Genomic DNA, 22,352 nt, shown 5'->3' with positions numbered 1-22,352 from the left:
GCTTGTGTAACGCCCAGTCATGCTTATGAAGGAAGCTAGAAAGTAGCATGTTCAACGGGAAACAGTCCTGCAGTTCCTTCCTCTCCAGTCTGAATCCTAGTGCTTTCCTTGCTTTGTTCAAGTTAAGGGGTTGGTTTACAGGCATTAAAATAAACAGAATAGCACCTGCAGCTTAGTCATAAATGGGAACATCTTAAAGTAGCTAAGCAAACAATGAAATCATGGAGATTTAACCTCTTCTGAAATGCCTTAGCTTCTCTACCAGCATTCATTTTTAAGATAGTTCAGCATTTTGGTGATGAAAGGACTCTGAACATGTAAAGGAATTGTTAAAGATGAAGATCCACTGTATTGTTAAAATTAACTAATTCATTATTTTGTGAACTGTCAGAGCACCTCTTGCAAAAAGCTCTGCAGATTTTAATTTTTTTTTCCTACCAAATGCCCACTTCTAGGACATGATACTATAATGTTTAGCAATTGTATGTTGTGCTAATACAAATATTTGACCCTTACTCCAGACTTCAGCTATCAAGTGCTTTTATAATACCAAAATGAACACTTGTGTTTTGATTTTTTTATATGTTGCCAACTTCAATTACAGAAATAGATTCTGCTGGGTACACTGGTTATGTTTACTGGTGATAAAAAATGACAGAACACATTATCGAACTAATTCCTTCCACAAAGTTCTGTCATAGACCCGAATAACTGAACTTGCTTTTTGGCAGGTAAATCTGAGTTGATCTTGCAATTATTTGAACACTGCTGCTGTGTGCTTCATATTAAAATAGATATTAAGAAATTTTGATTTTTTTTAACTGGAGTTCAAATAAGTTGCTTCTGCAATCATATGTCATTTATGTTTTATTGGGAAAAGGAGATGTAATTTAGATGTGTAGAGATCTGTAAGGATGAGAAACTAGAAGCACTGTTTGTTTGCACACCAGTAATGTGCAGTTTCTTTGTTTTGCTTTGTTTCTTTGTCTTGCTATATTTAGGAATTACGTGTAGGACCTTGTGTTTATTTTCTAAGTTGAGCCTAGATTTATTTGCTTCTTATTTCTTAAGTCTTTATAAACTTTCTGCTACAAATAGTACTCTGAGTTAAGCTAGTGTAGGGTTATATAATTATCAAGCATTGCATCAGTAGAAGGTGTATTAAAAGATATTCTGGGTGATCCATATGGATTAATAGATCTTAGTTTTGATACTTGGTTTTAATAGCTTGCACAGCTACCTGGATGACCATATCTCCCTTTCACATGGTAGACTAGCAGAGCAGTTCATACTCCTATTTCAAGAAGGTGATTGTTGACTGCATAGTATCTTTAAGGCAGCTAATCCTAAACTGCTTTTTTGTTTGGTCCATCAGACCATTTGTGTATTGCTTCTGGTGCATGCTGCAAAGATGTTTTCAGAAGAGTTTCTTAAAGGAAGGCAGTAGATTTGAAATGTTTTAGATAATTAATAACCAATTTAAACATTACTTTCATCTGAAGAGATTGGTTTCATTTTAGTGACTTGAATATTATGTGTATTGAACCTTGCCTCGCTTTACATTTGTAAGAAGTTTTGCATCTTGGATAAATTCTATTCTTAATTCTCATTTCAAAGCCCACAAAGTGTGAACACAGAAGATAATTTTTTGTATCTACTTAAAACATTATTAAGAGAATTTAAAGTATTTAAACTCTTAACTTCACAACATTCTTCTGGTTTCTGTTCCTTCCACTGGAGGGTTATGTGAAGTCCAGAAGACTCTACTAAAAGTTATTTGAATAGGTTAGTTTTGAGAAGGCAGGAATGTGAAAAAAAGAATAGTTAAATCACCTGTATGTGTCCCTGCAGAGCAACAGGACAAGCTTTGACTTCCACAAGCTTTAAGGAAGCTTTGGAAGGCTGTCTCTGTTCATAACAGCTCTACACTCTGCCTGATAAGTAGTTCGCAGTTAGGCCATGTCTCTCATTACAAATGAAGCACCTTTATTTTTGCCTGGAGATGGTACAGGAAGGAGTGTATCATCTAAGATTCTGTTGACTCATCCCTTTCCTCTGTCCAGACAGAAGTTAATTTCTGTACTTTACCTAGTTTCTGATGGGCATTTGCCAGTATAGATAATGTCTTTTCAGACTTTGATCGGTCCAAGATTTAAAGATTTCCTGCTAAGAATTAGGAAAGAGAATCTCAGTGAGGCTTTATTATCAAAATATGCGAAAGTGTTGAATGAGTTTCCAGAGGTCTTTTAGTCTATGCTCAGAGGTACTCATTTAGCTAGACAGTACAAAAATTTAATTTCAGTATGTTAAATAAGAGAGGGAATTTATCAGAAATACATCTCAGTCCAGTCTTGACTCTATGCCATTTTAAGGAGCATGTCATTCCAGCTACAGGGATGGTGAGAAGCATGACAGGACTTCAGTTCTGCACACTGGTTTTCAAATAAATGAATAGTAACAGTGAGTTTTTTGACAGTGCATGATCCAAGATGACTACTCAGTTAGTCAGCCTTGAGGTTTCTCATCTCTTTCTACATTTGTTTAATTACCTTTGTAAAAATAGCTGTATAATTGACATCCTCTTTGCTGTGTATTTTGCCACATAATTTATCTTCACTAATTAATATATCGACACTGTATTTTAACTGTAGGATTGCGATTTCTCTTTCAGTGTAATAATTTAATGTCAGTATTCATTTCAAAGTTCATATACTATATCCAAAATATTTTTAATGAGAAAGGATGTGTAAGAAACTTAACTGCCAAAGTTGCAAGCAGCGGTGGGTTGTCAACAGTGATGATGTCTCTTTGGGAAGAGGAACAGCACTACACTGTGTGAAGTGCAATACTGAAATGGTTGGATATTTTCAAGACTTTTTTTCATTAAAAATGCCTTTTGGTCTTTTAATTCACTGTGGAATACACAAAATGAGGGGCCTAAGTCTCAACAGAATAAGCATTGTTCTTGCAACAGAGGCAGACTTAATTTGAGACATTTTCTCTAATCAGTGAAACTATGAAAGTAAAAGATGAATTAGATTAACATATCCAGTTAAATTACTGATAATCTTATGCTTATTCATATTTGTATGCTTATTCATAGCAAATATTGTCCATTTTGTTCACTTTGTATTTGGCCATGTATTCATCTTAATGGTTCCAAATAGTAGTTCAGTAAGTGGGTTTGAAACCTCCTGAGGAAACTGAAAAATTAAAAAACAAAACAACTTTTCTGTAAGGTTGTTGTTAAAATTGTGGTACTACATGCAAAAGGTTATTTTTTGGTTTTTACATCTCTACTATTTTCAAAACACCAGTATGTGAGACTTGGTGTAAAAGACAGGTTAGTGATTTAGAGGAACAGATTTAAATGGCTTTTTAGATACTTTGTAAGTATTTTCAAAGCTGGTTTTTATTACTCTTATTTATCATTCAATATTGTAATGAAATACAAGTAGTCCTTAGAGTTTGAATGGAAATTGTGTACGGGCATGCAGAGAAAGGTATTCAGAACTATTACAGTACCTTTTTGTGTAGGTATTTAGTAAGATCTCAGACATGTAATAGGACGTAAGCAGAGCTGATATAGAATTGTGCAAGTACAATATGTGCTAGTGTCTACCAAAGAGAAAGTGCTGTACCTTAGAGGTTACAGCGAAATCGTTACGTACTAGGCTAAAGAGCATTGTTGTCTTTGTAGCAGACACCTAGATTTGGTATTGCTCCAGGAACTGACTAGAGATGGATTTCCTGCAGCCAACCCTACTATTTGTTAATTTTCTTCTCACCCTTGCTGATAGGCAGCGTGCCAAGAGGAGTCACCCTTTTGAAGCACGGCAGCTTTTCCTCTCTTTGAAACGGGTATTTCATCCCACTTCTTGTCTCTGGGAAGTGACTCTCTTAGCTTACAGTTACTGTATTGTTCATTGAGCTAAATGTTTCTGCGTATTTTGAATGTTTATATCCCAGTCCTGCTTGATTCTGTGGAAACAGGGAGGTTACTGAGCATTCCAAGTGTCTGATCACTAGGACTTAGCTAATTTGGAGATCAGAAAGGAAGTTTGCTGCAGGCATATCTATACACTTGGTAGGGCAGCTGCATTTGGAAAGCACAGTTTTTTGCCTTTATGAGATGGAAAGAGGAATTACCAGGTTAGTCTCATATTGTGACTTGCCACATTACCTCAGATACAAAATTATTTCTACGCATTGACAAGGAGGTCCAATAGCTTAATGCAAATGACCTTCATTGGCACCTGTCACACTAACCTGCTGTGTGCACTGCTTCAGCTTTTTAAGTGTTTCTTCTAGTGTTTAGTGTTTTCTGACACACTGACAGGAAAAAAACAAACAAACAAAAAAAACCCTAATCCAAACCCAACATTTTGCAATTGTAGTATTCTTCCTACTACAGGTTCTGGTGTATTACAAACTGCAGCAATATCATTTAAAATTGTATTGGGCTTTATAAATGGAGAAACTTAAACCTAGGGGATTTGACTGCTGATGTTCACACCATGATTCTTAGTAAGTTATGCACTGGAGGTTGATATTGCTAATACCTAATCTGGTGTAACTATTACTAATTTGATGCTGTGCATAGCGGGCTAAGTTCCTTGCAAATGTAAATGAATGAGCAGTGTTGAAGTCAGCCATTTGACTTGGCTGGAGTTTGAATTCACTCTGATTCTTGAACTGTTTTCCAACAGATTTCCAAAATAAAAGCTGATTTACTACCTACGTGTCATCCAGATTTCTGTTTGTGCCAAATAAAATACCAGTTCCAGTGTTTCAGCTGGCAGGGAAGTATGGTTTTTCCCCCTTCTAAAATTTTTCTAAGGAAATAGACTTTGTCTTTTGAAGATAAAATGTTTAAAAATAAAAGAAGCGTTTGTCTTCAGCAGTTCAGAAAGATAGCAACCACCTACAATCTGTGAGAACACTTACATAAGACTCATACATTGTACAGGAGTTCTGTTCTGCCAGTACTAGAACACTGTTTCTGTGTAGTTGTCAGATACATGTGAACCAAAGCATTGCTTGCAGAGCTGCTGCACAGTCTATTCTGATAGTATATTCCAAAGGTTAAGTAGGAAATAATTCTGTCCTAGTTTTTGCTTTGCTACTCTTAAACATTTTGCTGAATTCTGTCTAAAAAAAAAATGAAACCACACCCCCCGAACAAACCCACAAAAAACCACCCCCAGACCTGAGATCCTTTGGCACTATTGGAGGAATGGAGTAGTTTTATTTTAGTTGTTACAAATAAGCCGGTATACACTTTCCAACACTATCTAAGTAGAAATGATTTTCATACCAATTAGAATGATGATTATACAACTTAATAAACCTTTAGATATCTTGGTTTCAAGGAAGGGAGTGGAAACCCCTGAAGTGACAATTTATTTCTGGCTGTCAGATTATTCTTGTATAAAATGGGGCTTTTTTGGATTATGCAGAATACAAGACCGAGAATTTAATACACCAATTTTTTATCTTTTAATTATATTTTTCTTGTGCATGTTTTTAGTGTTGAGTTTCAGGTATGTTATTAACATGCTTCTGTGTATTGGTCTGCTTAAAGCCAGGGGTTACCTAGATAACAATTACTATCTGCAAATGCAAACAGCAAATACAAAATAATACTTCAAGATAGAGGAGGTTTCAAATAAATGAGAAAGGGGAGGCAAAATGTGTTATCTTTAAAATATGATAGTATCGCAGTGCATTAAATTCTAAATCAGATATGTTTCTCACTCTTGCACCTAATGACTGGATAAAGTATTTACTGTACAGGGATAGATTTCAATCAGGGTGAACTAATGTTCTCTTCTACTTACTCCTTTTGTGTGTTTGAGTTGCTGATGTCCAAACAAGCAGTTCTGTTAGAAATGTCAGAATGAAGCATGGCTTTTGAAAACTGAAGACAGACAGGAGATGTTCTGCATATCTTAAGTCTAGTTTAATGTGAAGTAAATGCTGCTGGTTGTAACCTCCAGCTGATGATAAAGCAATTATATGCATCTTCTCTAGCAGCTAAAATGAGTGTGCTAAAAAATAGTATTGGGTTATTATCTGATACATACAACAGTGTAAAAAGATGTTTTCATTGAGATGTCTCTATTTCCTTCTTGTCTGTTTGAAAAGGTATTTATCAAAATTATTTTTATTTACATTTCCTAATTTGTCTGACAATCAATAAGAAAACCTGCCTAAGACAAACTAGTAATTTCATGGATGAGCAGTAATAGCTGAGTTCTCCTATATGTTCTAATAGAACAAGAGAGAAGAGACAAATTGTATACATTTTAGTATTACAAGTCCATAATTTGTCATCTTTACAGTATTGTTTAGATATTCTGTTCATAGAATCATAGAATCAGATTGGTTTGGGTTGGAAGAGACTTTAAAGCTCATCCAGTTCCAATCCCCTGCCATGGGCATTAGACCAGGTTGCTCAGAGCCCCTTTCAGCCTGGCCTTGAACACTGCCAGGGATGGGGCAGCCACAGCTTCTCTGGGCACCCTGTGCCAGCGCCTCAGCACACTCCCAGGGAAGAGTTTCTGCCTAAGAGCTCATCTCAATCTCCCCTCTGTCAGTTTAATCATAGTGTATCTGAGCCACTATGTAGGTCACAGACTTTTTTTTCTCTACCAAAAAAACCCTTATAGATGTTGGGTGGAGGTGTGTGTTTTTTTGTGGGGGAAGGTCAAGACAATTCACTGTTCTAAGCTCAAAAATATTTCTGTAATCTCATACGATGACAGTTCATCAGTAAAAATGAAATGAGAGCCAATGTAATTCGATACATGACTAAGGAATTTGAGAATTCAGGCTCTCTGGGAATTCTAGAGTGTCTTACATTCACAGACGATATAGCAACATAGCAACAAGGTTGTTCTAGTGTTAAAGGATCATTTGGGAAGATACCTGGATTTTTAACAGCCTACAGCCCATAAGTAAAGGGGTTTGCAGCACCCTTGCAGCAAAAGAGGCAAAGAGTATTCTGCATGGAATAGTGGGTAGTGACCTCATCTTGTTCTGTCAATCAGTGTAGACAACTGCTTGAGGAAACAAGAAGCATCATCTGTGGTATTTCTGTGTACACGCTGCAACCTGTTTCAGTTTTGATTCCTAGAAGCATGTTCTTGTGAAATTCTGTAAGGGGTGGTAAACTGATAAATAGTGGATGTTTATGCTTGCTGGTTTTTAAACAACATTGGGTTTAGTGGTTCAAATTGTTTATCCAAAAAATTTAAGACAAGGAATTTGCAGTATCTGAGACTCTACTTTGAATTGAAACTTTCTAATTAGGGTTAGAGTTCTGCATTAGAGAACTTTGGTTTTAGAGTTTCATAATGGTAAGTACATGGATTGCATGAAACCGCAATAAAATCTGAGATCTGAGAGTCACAGTCAGTAGCATCTCCTGTGTTAGAGCAGATCAACAACAGGCAGCAGGAGAAAAAATTCTGTTCGTAGGGGGTGGGCAGCGCATTCACAGAGGGGTTACCCAGAGGTGGTGGAATCACCACCTTTACTGATGTTCAGAACCTGACAAGACCTGAGCAGCTGGTAGCCCTACTCAGGATTGGGGATGGACTAGATGACCTCCAGGTCATTCTAACCTCATACAGTCAGGTTCAAACCACAGTTTAAGCATGTTTTTTTGTGAGAAGTTGCCTTGTTTTGGGTTGCCCTTCAATGGTGCAATCAATAGAATTTAATATGTTGCATATATTTCTTGCGCGCCATGTTCTTAGTTGCATCTGGTCAGTAAAACCACATTTACATATGTTCCTGAAATGATAGTTTAAAAATGGACATGTAACTAACTTAGCAGTTTGTTCTAGAAATTATTAAAGTTGAGATGATTTAATTTATAGCAGAATATGCAGTTACTTGTAATGGGGAAAGGAATTAGTCAAACCTAATATGTTAAACCTTTAGTACAAGAAGGTGTTTCTATTAATTTCGTAGGATTTAATGGTGTGAATACAGCTTATGTGGTTTAATCTTTTTGAAAAGTGATTCCAAGACATAACTCATAGCTAACAAATTGTGGATATAATGCTAGGAATATGAGCAGATAAGCAGCTAAATTTTCCCTGAAATTCTGCTTTGAAGAGACTTTGTTAATAATGTACTTAATTTGTATGGGTGCGTAGGAGTTTGAGGAGAGTGTAATGTCAGGAAATGGAATCTGAGTTGAGTAAATTATGCTTCTAAAAGCTAAGAACAAAGAAAAAAATCTTGCATAACTGTTAGTTAATGTGTCTTCACTTAATGTGAAAGCACCAATTGGTAACTATGGAAAATAATGAAAAATATTCACTTAACCATCATCATTACTCTACTGAGGTATATATCAAGCAGCACTTGTTTTTATTTTTAAATTGGCACTTTAAGTCAGCAACACGATGCATTACCCGTTTTGGAGTGTAGGCCATTCTTTGGTGGTCATGATAACTTCTTTGTCCTTTGTTGCTTCTTAAAATACCAAGTAACACTTCAAATCTTTTGGGTCTGGTCATCAAAACACATGTTGAATTGTAAAAACCTTTAAATACACACCCCCGGTATGTACAGTATTTATATTCAGCATACACAAAGTTTGAAATTGAAGGTTGGGAATAGGCATGCAGAAGTATTTCTGAAGAAAAATAACTAAAATTTAAAAAAAAAACCAATTCAACAATAATAAGGCATTTTTTCATTTTTATGGGTCTTCTTGAATTAATATTTCGTATTGTTTGAGTTTCCAAGAATCCAAGGAAGAACTTCATTGAGTCCATACTGATTTATTGAAATTGTAATGACTCGATAGGGTTCTGTGAGCTATAAAAAGCTTCTGACAGTAATTCATACTTCTGTCTCTCCTCACTGTAGGTTAAGTACCACGTTAATGATAGAAAGAAAATAATAAATTGGGAATTCTGGTCCATTCTGTATTTTACAATAAGGAGCTAGCATGCAGTAAAGTTAATTTGAAAAAAAATGATGGCAAGAAGACTTCCTTCCTGGAGAGGCCTGACTAGTTCTGATACAGTTCTTTGGTATCAAGTCCTGCATTAACACCAAAGTTGATTTTTGATCTTAATGAAAGTTGTGCAGTGCTTCAAAACATTAAAAGCCCTTTGTATGTTCTCATGTATTAGAGAATGCAGAATCAATATAAGGTACCGAAAAAATAGAATGTTCTGCTGATAATCAGGCCATGTCACTTGCTAAAAGGGAGAGCACAGGGTATCCATGCTGATTATTAACACTGTGTGGTTGTTCTGTCAAAGTTGAGCAGGGAAACTGCCCTGCTCAAAATGAAAGGACTGTGAAATTGTTTGTAAATACATTGCTTAAGTCTGTTTTTTCAAACGTAGTATTTCTGGAAAATATGTGGAACATTTTAAATTTGCGTGTTGTATGCAAAGGAACTGACCAAAACCCGAATGAGAACAGTAATGTCTCTGCCTCTTTTTTTTTTTCTTTTTTCCTTTCTTTCTTAGTTTTATCCACTCCAGTGTGCTTAAGAGAGCACTTGCTCTCCCTGTCTCCAGAGGATTTACCACAATGGATCACCTGGGGACAGCAGATGCTGAGGATGACTCTGGATCACTGACCCGACTCGCTCCCAGCCCTCACAGCGAAGCAGTTGCACATGAGTTCAAGGAACTCTCACTGCAGCCCAGTCAGTACTTACCTCCTCTCAATGAACGGAAGAATGGTGAGTGCACAACGGATTGTTCTAATTTTTGCTACATTGCTTAAATGTTCCTCACTGGAATAATGATATTTGATTTCTTCAAATATTGTTAATTGATTTGCCTGACTTGCTCTTCCCAACTCATGTTCTGTAGAGTTAAAGTGTTACAGTGCTCGTCAGGGAAGCTGTCCTGATCCCCTTCACTTGTAAGTCTGGCTTGAAAGCACAACTGGAGTACTTTGTTAAGGCATACTGAATGTAGTTCTTTATATTTTTAAATAGTTTTAAACCCACAGCTAGTGTAAAATAGAGGTATTCAAGTAAATGTTTTTGAGAGTTGTATTATTAAAAAAATACACAAAGGGATAATTATCACGAATGTTTCTTTTTTCTGCAAAAATGACACAGAATTGAAGTTGCACACTGTATCCCAGAAAGTGTAATTCACCACGTAGCTTAAGGTTTTAACAACACAAGAAAAAGAAGATTTACATTTTGGGAATCTCTCCAGCATCTTTCCTTGTTGTTGACATTAGCATGGCAATTTAGGAAAAAAGTATTTCCACTGTTACAGTAAGCATCAGGAGGAATTAGGTCTGAATCCAAACACAGGCCCACTTTTACAGGGGAGAAGGAAGGACTTTTTTGTGGTAGTTGGGATTTTTTCTCACATTAATATCTTTAATAATGAAGATTTGTTTTCCAGTATTTGCAGCAAATACTGGGAACACTGAAATTATGTAAATTTCTTTAAATTGGTTTAGCTACAGTTAGCTATTTAGTTGTAATAGTATAAGCATTATTAAGTAGGAAGAAAACTAACTGAATATCCTGGCTTCAAAGTAGAAAAAATGGGGATATGTTTTACTAAGCTGTATGTATATCAAATGCTTCATTATTTTTTTCTTGAAGAGCTTGAAATGCAGAATGTTATGTTAACTGATATAATGTATTCAGAGTATTATAAAGTAAGGGACCTGCAGCTAGTTTATTAATAATTTTATTAATTTATTAATATTCTGGCTTTGTATCTCTTAAAAATATTTTATATAGGTCAGAAAAGAATTGTAACTTGGGCAATACTGTTTTTTGTTGGCTGCTATTTGATGTTAAACTGGTAATAGGTATGTGTCTAACAGAAACTTGTTTTAAGATGTGTTACAACACTTTACCTTTTTATGCAGGAAGCAACAGAAATACTATTTAAAGCTATTTCATAATGAAGCTAAAAATGCTAGTGTGTAACTCATAAATCTCATCAAAGAGAATGTAGTGGGGGTTTTGCATCCTCTTGTAAAACTCATAAATCCCATCAAAGAGAATGTAGTGGGGGTTTTGCATCCTCTTGTAAAACTATAGCTCTAGAAAATGAGATTTTTTCTTTTCGTTGTCTGCGACTGAACTGGAGGACACAGGTATCCATGTTGAGTCTAAATAAGTCACATTTTTCATTTCTGAAGGCTACTACCACAAGAATGCACTAAATTAAACAGGGAATATCCCTTCTACATGAACAGGCTTGTCAGTTTCTCTTGACAGCCCTTGCTATGACCCTGCTAAGTACAAACTTACCCCTTTGCTTAATTTTATTGTTCTCATAGAATCACAGACTGGTTTGGGTTGGAAGGGACCTTCAAACTCATCCAGTTCCAGAGACACCTTCCACTAGACCAGGTTGCTCCAAGACCCTTTCAGCCTTGGCCTTGGACACTGTGGGACAGCCACAGCCTCTCTGGGCAACTGGTTCCAGGGCCTCACTAAGCTCACAGGGAAGAGCTTTTTCCTAATACCTAATCTGAATCTCCCCTCTATCAATTTAAAGCCATTCCCCTTATCCTGTCACAATGAACCCTTGTAAAAAGCCCCTCTCCAGCTTTCATTTTATCTTCCTATTTTTGCTAATAAAGGTAAAGTTGTCAAAGTTGCTACAAACAAGGTGTGTAGCTTCAGGTGCTAAGCTTATTCATGTTCGCTCTTTAGTATTTCATTTTTAATTCTCCTGTATTGGACAGTTCTTTTCTTAGGCATTCTTCCCATAACTTGGAAGTTTTTTTTGTGATCTCATGAATTAGTGAAATAATTTATAGGTAGGTTTTGTACTGTCTTCATGTATATTCTGCTGCTTGTTTATTTTCTTCCAAATAAAAGGCAGCAGCAAGAGATTTTCATGCTTAAGGGCTTTGGCTTGTTAAAATAACATAGATTTTCCTTAAGAAGGTGGTGGTGAGGAGATGATAATTTGAGAAGCTGCCCCTCACTTCTCTTTGCCAGTTGACTTAAGAACTGCTACTCTTCAATATTTGTCATAATTCCCTTTATAAGTTAACATACTTTTGAGCATCTGTCCTTAGCAAGTATCAGGCCTCCCACAAAGATTTTAATGTCATCTTTGAGAAGGAGATCATATGAAGGTCACAGAATGGGCTGTTGAATATTTTTCTGCAGGAAGCGTTATGCTTACTGTGAGCTTTGGTAGTGATCCTTTAAACCTTTCGTTTACTTGAAGGAGTCTTCTGGCAGTAGTCCAGTAGAAGACTGAATTGTTCCAGTATTGATCCACACAGTGTAGTTGAGCTGCTTGCACAAGTTAGTACAGAAACTGCATTTCAGGCTTTTCCAATGACACTGGGAGTGTGGGAGGCCTGTGCTTTGCTTTGGTTTGTTTACTGTGGAGGTAATCACAGTAGGGGAGCAGAAACGTACAGTGTGTGCCTGGTAAGCCAACAGTCACTTGAGATGTTATAACCTTGTCCTTTTTTCACATTTTACTCTTCTTTCCATACCCAGTGTGACCCCAGAGATGGCAGTCATACTGCAGAGCTAGTGTAGGAGTTCAGGTGAGCATAGTTCAGTGCTTTGTGGTGTAAAACTTCACAGTTTAGACTAAGCTGTTGTCCCTTGAGTTGGCAGTGGACCACTTCTATGCTCTGCCAACTCTGAAGAGGTTGGAACTTCCAGTAGAGGATCAGTAACAAACACTTGGAAGGCAATAGCATCTTAAGCTTCTCCAGCCATTTACTACATGCAGGTGTTTACTCCCTGAATAAAGACAAATTTCTTTGGAGATTGAGAGAGAAAGGGCAGCAACATTCTTCTCAAATGTCATTTTCAGTTATATTCCATCATAAAAAGTCTGTGAAACACAAATTCTGACCAATTCATGTTTCATATTTTAATAGCAGGGCAAGTAATGGGAGTTTTCAAACTGATTTGCGAGATTAAAGGTTTTATTGCAGGCTGAAATACTTGGACTGAACCATCTCTAAAGCAAAGATTTCAATTATTTGGAGTTAGAACAACAAACTGTTTGTAGAAGTTAGCTTGTGTATGTGTTTACGTATTAGAATGAAGAATCATCTTTCCAGGATGTTGTATTTTGGTATTCTGGACTGTCACAATTTTAGGATTCCCCTTTGTCTTCTGAGCTGTTTTCAGGTTAATGGCTGTGCGCAATACTGGATTACTAATGAAATTAATTTCAGTTTCTCATTAGTCTGCACCTTTCTGGATAATTAGACAATACCTAGAATGCGCTGATCATGTGAACTCATGACCTGTTCATTGCAGTGCCTGTTCTCTGGAGACGAGCTCTTGTTCCACTTGCAAAAAAGCGGCAAAAGTTGCCTTTCCATGAGTTCTGCTTTTCACACTTGTGACCTGCTGAGTGGACAGCAAAGACAGGCCCATGATTCTGGCAGTTTGATGGCCACCACTGGTGTATAGCCCATCTTGTGAGCAGTTGGACTCCTCACAGAAATGAAAGATTGGGAAACAGAATGCCATGGCCTTGAGATGCTCTGGGTTTGCATCCCTGCCTGAAGGACACTAGGTTATGTACACAATATTTGTTCTCTTAATGAAGATGCTGTGTCCTTATGCAGGACAATTGCTGGGGGAGAAGTGACACAGATGAGGCTCTTCTCTGGGAGCAGGAGGGAGAAGATTGATGACTAAGTGTTGCTTAGTTAGACTGCAGTGGAGGAAGAATGACAGAATAGCAGGCAGCATGGCACAGCTGAAGTACTAGTCAGAACAATATGCTACCCACACACCACACCAGTTTCACAAGCTTCTGTCTGAAAGCCAGAAGGTGGCAAGGGAGGAAGGAGGGAAGGATAGACTGCCTGCTGCTGCCTGCAAGAGGGCGGATGGGAATGATGCTGCTTGCAGCCTTCCAACCTGCTGTTTCAGAGCCAATGGGTGGAAAGGGATTGCACATGCAGATACCATCAAAGAAAGGAAGCACTGCATGAGTAAAGCTTTTTGCATGCTGAATTAGTCCTTTCCCAGAATTGGTGAGCATGTCACTTTGGCTGGTAGAGGAGGTGTGAAGGTCTGGGTGTCAGGAGCCAGGCAATCATAGTTGCTTCCAGGGACATTTAAAATTAAAAGATCCTGGCTTCCAAGCAGCCTCTCTTGATTTTTTAGTGGCTTCCTTGTCTATCCTGCTGTGCCAGAATCTCATCGTGGCTACTACTTTCTAAAACAGAGACATGTAAATGACTCCTGTGCAGTTATCATCCACAGATGAGAGCCTGGTTATATTCTTGTAAAATGGATAGAGAGCTGGTTGGCTCCTATACAGGCCCTGGACTGTCCTTTAGCACTCCGTAGGCCTGCTTCAGCTCTTTGTCTTGGCTATAAATCATTTCAGGTTGTGAGTGTGCCTGTTTGCACATTGTGTGGAGTGCCAGTTTTGTTCCAGCTAATGGGTGTCTGCTTCTGTTAAACCCAGAACCAGAGCAGATACAGGACTGTGTTCTGGTTTAGTTTGAGATTGTGTATTTTGTACTGGAGGAGGGTATAAAAGGTTGTGATGTGCCTACCACGGCTGTCTGCTAGGTCTTGCAAGTTTATTGCTAGCAGCTAATATTCTACAGCACAATTGGGATAATTGAGAGCTAAGAGCCTTGGATATTTTGTCAGGAAAAAAGCCTTGAGACAATTAACATCTTAAAGTAAAAGCAAGACTGGTAAAATTTCAATGAGAAAATTAGCCTGAAGAAAAATTAGTGCCTCTGGCTGCATAAGAACAACGACACTCAGGAGCAAAGACCTTAAGGCACTGAAGTTCAGCTGAGAATGACAGCTTCCTGTGGGGCCACTGGAGCTTGTGGGGAGCTGTAGTGAATTAAGGGGAAGATGCAACACCACCCCCACACACCCCCAAACCAGAAAACTCCCAACCTTAACCAAACCGAACCAAAAATGCATGTTCCAAATGGTGTATATTGAGTCTTTCTGAGGGACTGGTTGAGCCAGCTGGGAGACAGGCAGTTCTCAAAATAACTGAATGAAACATACATCACACTTCACCTAATGATGCTACTGAAATAAATTTGATGAACCAAGGGAATTTTTCTGGCATGTGGAAGAGTCATGGGTATATTAGTTTGCCTGTTATCTTTTACCTTCCACTCCCTCATTATGTAGCACTGATAATATGCATTCTTGGCATAGCTTTATGGCTTCTGAACAAATTCTTAGTCCTCTGTGCGGTTAATAAATTTGGAGCTGCAAATTTTATACCAGGGAATCAGGTGAAATTTGGGACATTCTTGTATCTATGTCTGAAAGGGCTTTTTTTTCACCAGTCATTAAGATCTGTGATTAGGTGTATTTTTTCCTCTCCAAATGGTACGTAGGTAGATTACTCTGCTTAGAAGTTACTTTCTTGTGAGAGTTAGGAACGATGAAGTAGAGAAAAGATAGCTAGTGCAACACTGGAGAACAACACATTGAAAGCTTAAGTTCTGATTTAAGTAATAGATTGGCACAGAAAATAACTGAAAATGTCAACTTAAATTCAGCAGTTTCATAGTCACTAAGCTGAAAGCAGTGATATCTGTAAACAGCATTCAGATATTCTGATTAACACCATCGCCATCCCCCCTCCACCAAAAAACCCACAAAACCAAAAACCTGAAAGTGTATTTTAAAAGGCTTATCTAGATATAGAAGTATACAATTTATGTAAGTTTACAATAGAAATGTGCATATGTGTATATAGTATAATGTATATACAATGTGTGTGTGTAAAATGGTTGCCCAGAGAGGTTGTGGAATCTGCATCCATGGAGATCCTAAAGCTCTTGGTGTGCACAGCCGTAGGCAACCTGTTCCAGCTGACCCTGCTTGAGCAGGGGCTGGGCTCGGGCATCTCAAGAGACTGCTTCCAACCGCAGTAATTCTGTGATCTATCTTTACTTTAAGGTTTTAATAGTCTATGGAACATTCAGTGCAAATATTCTACTAAATAATCCTTTGTAAGAACACGCAGCACGATGTAAATATATAGTTGTCTCTTTGGGGAGGGGGAGAGGGTGCTGTGGGATTTGGGGAGTTTGTTTTGGGGGGGTTTTGTTTGTTGGGGTTTTTTAAACAGTGTCAGTAGAAAAAAACAAATGTCTTTCAATGTGTGGATTCTTTTGGTCTTCCTGTAAATATTTGAATGTTGTCTTATCTGTTACGAGATGAGAGAGCAAACTGAGTAGGTACTGATTTCCCATTAAGTATGTCTTTGTCATTGGTACTGCCAGTTCCCACAATCCGAGCATTCCCAGGGCATCAGTCAGTGTCTACAAGGAATGATTTTCAAATATTAAAGCATGTGAAAAGACATACAGGCCAAAACTCAGAGCTCTCTAGGGACTGTGACCTCTCAAATGGAATATATTCTGACATTTTCACAGGCTACATGAAAGAATTCCAGCAGGGTCATTTCGTTTGGTAAACTTATAAACAAACATTCCATCATTTTAGTTTGATTTATAGATTATTATTTTTTTTAATTATCTGCTTATTGTGAAGAGATTAACATGGGAGACATGACCTGTGACTGACTCAATTCAAGGCATCTGGTATATATGAAGAGATCCTGTTGGAGGGCTTGCCATTTGAGTGATTACAGGAGATATGTATGTTTTCCTTTCAAGAGATCTCTCAATCAAAATGTCTTACTGTGACTTCTTTTTCCCTGAAATTCCTTGTGGATAACAAAATGCATAGCTAGAAAAGAATGTTGAGTTAATTTTAAATTCCACTGTATAATTGTTTTAAAGTGTTAGAAGCAAATCCTAGCTGTGTGTGTTGTTGAAACATTAGCTGGTGAAACAGTCATAACAAGAAGGTGAGGTAGTGCAAACAGAGCTGGTAATCACTGTGCAGTACTTGGTATATGCACCTTTTGCAAATCATAAGTAGCACGGTAGATGACCAAATACTGCCTTTTAAAAATTTACATAAATATATGTGCAGTTAAACACATGTGCACAAATAAGATGGTGTGAGACTTACTGCTGAGTTGTTTAAGTGTCTTAAGTGTTCAAAGTAAAGATTTTAGGTACTGCTATAGAAAAACCAGAACAAAGCAGAACAGCTTATAAGTGGCAGTTGTGGGCAGAAGAGGAAGGAGAACAAACAAAAATCCCAGACCAAAACCCCTTAAGTTAACAGTTAACCCCTTAAGTTAACACCTCAAACTGTTAACTGTTTAAACTTTACTGTTTAAAGAGCTAATAGAATAAATCATAACAGGAAGACTTTAAATTAAATCTTTAGCTTGTGTAGTTAGAGTACTATTTTCCTATGAGTACACCATGATCAAGAACTGGATTATCCTAACACAGTATGATGGACCAAGAAATTCATCACAGTGTGAGTAAAGCCAAGATGAAATAAATGTCTGTTTTCCACTTTTCAAAATCTTGTGGTAGTGAAATAAATTAAATACTGAGGGCTACTAATTTTCTTTTTCTTTCTTTGGTTTGGTTTGGTTTGTTTTTTTCTCCTAGGGAGGGTGGTTGGTTTTGTTTTTATGGGATTGCAGAGAAATGAGCTCCATATGATGAGAAGAGCTGGAATGTACTGTTAAAGCAATTGTTGCTTAGTTACTTCACGTTTAATGAGGTTGTGAAGTTGCTCACTGTTAGTGATCTCACTCACCAGATCCCTGATACTTAAACAGATAATGGGTCTATTCTGAAGGCAGACACAAGCAGGCACTGTGGAGGGTGCAGCGTCACTGTTTTTTCCTCCTGTACATTGTGATTTGGGGGAATATTTATTAAGCACTTCCTGTTTATAAAGAATATGTTTTCTATAGGCTGGAGTTGAAAGTCTGTGTTGCATGAGGATAGAAATAAAACATGAATTGCCTTAGATGAAAAGCAAACATGTTACTGATACTCTGATGCTGTTTGTAATCAGGTTTAAACCTGTGATTGAAAGATACATTTGCCACTTAAGGTTTTCTTTTAGCTGAAAGAGATAGGTGTGTTGTGTTTTGTTGTTTGATAGAAATTAGTATTTCAGGCACAGTTTTGTTTCTAGCTCATTATAGGTTTCTCTACAATCCTCCGTGTCCTTTAGCTATTTGTACTGTTAAAAACAGCTCTTTGGAAACAGGTGTATATTCAAATCAGAGAGGTTATGCATCCAGTGTTTCATTTGGAAATGAGTAGTTCTCCTTCCTTTATTTCAAAACCTTCTGTATTTAAGCACCATATGAGCAACTGAAAGACAAGATGAAAATTTATCGATTTGAAAAACTTTTTTGGCCTGTTTTTCAATAATGCCATCAATTTCAAATGACAAGCCAGATCCCAGCTGCCTTTTAGAAAATGAACACAAAAACATTTCTAACTGTGAGTGGAATTGAAAAAACCCAAGCTTTTTTTGGTATATATTTTATATTTCATGGTTTGTGTTCTGTTTACAGTGTATCTGCTAAAATACAGGCTTTAAAAAGTAGTCAAAGGACAAACAAGTTGCTAGTGTTTCACTAACATTCTAAATGATATTTTGTTATAGGACAGAAGGGTAATTTGAATGGGAAAGTCTTAAGTTCCCACCCTTGAAGTGGGTTTTTTTAAGATACGTATGGAATTAGCATCTTTTACAACCAATAATGATAGCAACTGCCGTACAGAGCAGGTTTTATCTGTCAAAACAATGACCTTCAAGACAGATACTATCCAAACATAAGAAGTATGCTTAAAGTGTCAACCTGTTGTTGCTGGCTGATGACAGGGCTTCTGCTGTTTTGCAAGAGCTTAAAGAATTGCAGTCAGATTTGAAAATGCCTAAGTAAATCTGAGAAGTAGGTATGGTGCGTTAGCAGCCAAAGGTAAGAACAGACATGAACCATTCTAGGACAGTTACAAATTCATTTCATTTAGCAGGAAACAGGGAGCTGTTAAGTGGCTTGTGGCGTGGTTCTGGGGTCATGAGGCAGCACTTTGCCTTGATCCATGTGGGACCTGCTCATGATTGGAAGACACCTTTGAATAACTGAGTCTTGTTAGCTGATGAATTTAGTACATGAACATGCTAACTAGGTAACAGTGTTTGTTCCTTCTAGTACAGGTGTTAGGAACGTAAGTCACTCATAAACCCATGCACTTTTCCCATGTGCTGCAACTACAGCTATGGAGCCAGCAGTGATGAGATGCCTCAGGTGCCTGTGAAACTGCCCCAGAATTGTAGACCTTTCTAACAGGTTATTTTTTAATTTGAAGCCTTATCATTGTTGTATTAAAGCCATTCCCCCTTGGCCTGTCCCTGCAGGCCCTCGTCCAAAGCCCCTCTAGCTCTTCTGTAACTTCTTTATGCACTGGAAGCTGCTCTAAGGTCTCTCCTTAAGGAGCCTTCTCTTCTCCAGGCTGAACAAGCCCAGCTCTCTCAGCCTATTTCCAGAGCAGAGCTGCTCCAGCCCTCGCAGCATCTCCGTGGCCTCCTCTGCACTGGCTCAAGCAGGTCCACTTCCCTCTGAACAAAAAACATTTTCTTCTTCTTCCAAGGCATCTTTTCTTCCTCTCCATATTATGTCTGCTTCCAGAAGAGCCAGACATAACTCTCTAGTGTTATGTCTGCCTCCAGCCCAGCAATTCAATATTGCATAGCATTTATTGGTAACTACAATATTTGGTTACATGGAAAATAAACAGCATCATTTTGACCATCTCTTCCACTCTGCACAAAAATTTTCTCATTCTTATTTTCCATAAATTCTGTGATCCCTGCTTTTTATCACAAAGTTATTTGCAAATTACTGTTGATCAGACTTCTTATAGGAATTTCAAGAATTAATCTGCATGTATTGAACTGGGAGGTGAACTTGAAGAAAAATATTAGGCTTAGCTCCAAGAGGTTGAAGCATAAGCAATTTTGTGTCTGTAAATTCTGCTGTGGAATGGGTATCCTTGAAAAAGAGGAGCTCCTTGTTACTAAAGCTCATCTTTCTGCACAGGTAAGAAACACTCATGAAGGCTTGAACTGCTGGCACCTAACTGTTGTTGCAGTGATCTGACATTGACTTGGGTGCTTGCACTCTTAATTTATATAAAACACTATAGACAGATAGGAATGGATAGAACTACTATCACACTGCAAGAGTTTTTCTTTTGCCTGCATTTTCAGCTCCTTAGGTTTCAAGAAGTTGATATGACCTAGTAAACTCACAGCTCCTTTAATCTGCAGTTCCAAGTATATGTAGGTCTCCCTTCTGCCAGAAGGGTGAAAACAGGGAGAGTCTTTCAAGCCCTTCTAGCTGTGTCACACAGCCCTACACCGCATGGTATCAACTGCTTGCCTAGGAGCGCACCGTTAAGGTGAAGAGTTGGTGTTGAAGGATTGTCTTGTGGAAAGAGCTAAGGTGGCAAGATGATTTTATTATTTAATTTACTATTAAAAATTCTGTTACATCAGGGGTTTGTTATTGTATGTAGATCTTTTCAAATCTGATGCCATAAAGTGAAGTAAGTTTTCTGAATGGAGATGTCCTTTATCATTTCAGGCTGAAGGATTTAAAGCATGAAGTAGGGGTGTGGAAAATACATATCATGATAGTGGTTTTAGACCAAAGTGAAGCGAAAATGCACCTCCTAGAGTTACTTGTGTGACAGGTAGTGACTACTTATTTATGTATAGTTTATTTTCTTTAAGTACATGACTTGCCAACTAGTGTCTGCTGTTCTCTCATGGCCAATGCCAGCTAATTAGAGGGGATTCATTACCCCAAAATCTTCCAAGTTGATGCTGAGGTTGATGATTCATGTAAGAGAAATGGGATACACAGGAGAGAGTGGCAGATCAGAAGCTGGGGGAGGAAATACTCATAAAACTGCTGGGAATAATGAGATGCATAACTGTAAGGCAAAAGGGAGAATAATAAAATACAATTATTTATTTATCTATTTATTTAGATTGTTTATAATAAGGAAGAGAATGTCTTACACTGCAAGTAAAGACATGGCAATAACCAGTGGTTTTCCCACTTGCCACTGCTAGTTAATCGTCTCTGAAACAAGACCTGGGGCTGGGGCAGGGGAACTGTTCTCCAACATATCTTTAAAATGCCAATGTGCAGCTTTGGTTATTGGTGAAACTTAATGAGCAATGAATGTGCCAGTCAGGCTGTTTCTGCTGCCTGCAGCAGTGTTCAGAGCAGTGGGGGCAGGGAGAAGGGGAAATATGGAGAGTCCTCGGCGGTAGCTGGTCTTAGGTATCAGCGAATGCTGCTCCTTCAGCAACTGCTGGATTTATTTTTAACTGCTTGCCTCATTCTTTGTCAGATGATTGACCATCAAGCTGCATATCGAAACACGACTGTGCAGAGGAAGCAAGCGTAGCTGAAGGAAGAGGGGGAGTGGTTGCCTGGGAAAAGAGGCGGGATCGGGAGTTGTGGCAGGCAGCGCCGCTCCGCAGAGCGGCTGGGGGATGCCGGCGGCGGCTCTGTGCTGAGCGGAGGGAGCGGCGCGCTGCTGCTTACAGACCAGGGCGGATTTTTGTGCTGGATGTTGCCTTTCTAAAGGATTGTCATCATGATCGATAGCTCTAAGAAGCAGCAACAGGGCTTTTCCGAGATCCTACCGGCGGGAGATGTTAAGCCACTGAAGGAGAAAGAATGCCTTGAGGTGAACAGCCAGAAGAGTCTCAAGGAAGGTCAGTCACTTGCTGGGTTGGGGGCACAAGTGCCAGGCACAGGCAGTTCACCAAATTCAGCAGCATCTGTGATGAAATGCTCAGTGTCAGGGATAGGCTTTGTACGTTAAATGAGATGTTGTTACTCGTCTTAAAAAAAATGTCTCAAAGCTAAATTTAGAATTTACCTGAGACTGTTAAAACAACGGTGATTCAGCGTGATAGAAACCATAGTGTCTTGTCGGAGTAGCACCTAGTGCTGACTTCATGAAGTGCTCTGAAATTGTCTTGGAAATACTGCACAAAGTGCTTCAAAATGTCACTATGCAATAAATATAATGAAATTAATGTTAAATATGACACTATTAAAAATAAAACCCCACAAAACTTTAGTTGTAGATTACTACCTCATTTCCAACAGTGCTTTTCTCAGCTACTGCCCTTCTCTAGAATCCCCTTCTCCCCTCATACTTTAAATTGGATTTGATTCTGCGTTCCAGATGTACGCTTTTCAAATGACACTGTCTCCTTAAATGGTTGGGTTCAGACTGTGCATTAAATTGATATAATGCACAAGCAGTAGTTAGTAAAATAGCAATAGTCTGAGGATATTTGGAGCGTTATTTAAAGCTGACAAATGGTACTACGCCAGATTGATTTACAGTAGTACTTGTTGGATTGTGGTGCTAACAGTGCTGAGGCAGGGGAGTTGCCTTACTCCTAGCTGGCA

The 22,352-nt window shown here is 38.2% G+C and overlaps 1 protein-coding gene across 2 annotated transcripts in view; it reads left to right on the top strand.

The window, feature by feature from the left end:
* Positions 1 to 22,352, top strand: part of MRTFB (myocardin related transcription factor B) — a 79,972-nt gene that overhangs the window by 12,982 nt on the left and 44,638 nt on the right. Inside the window, exon 3 of one of the 2 annotated variants that reach the window (XM_034065508.1) lies at positions 9,504 to 9,721. In XM_034065508.1, coding sequence (XP_033921399.1) covers positions 9,568 to 9,721 — 154 coding nt within the window. In that variant the 5' untranslated portion in view covers positions 9,504 to 9,567. Of the gene's footprint in view, positions 1 to 9,503; positions 9,722 to 21,522; positions 21,644 to 22,352 lie in introns of those variants that run through there. The other variant, XM_031050329.2, reaches the window with a different exon arrangement.

Source organism: Melopsittacus undulatus, chromosome 8 (assembly GCF_012275295.1).
Source record: "Melopsittacus undulatus isolate bMelUnd1 chromosome 8, bMelUnd1.mat.Z, whole genome shotgun sequence".
In the NCBI taxonomy this organism is placed as follows: Eukaryota; Metazoa; Chordata; class Aves; order Psittaciformes; family Psittaculidae; genus Melopsittacus; species Melopsittacus undulatus.
The sequence above is the reverse complement of the archived record's forward strand: the minus strand, read 5'-3'. Positions and strand labels throughout refer to the sequence as shown.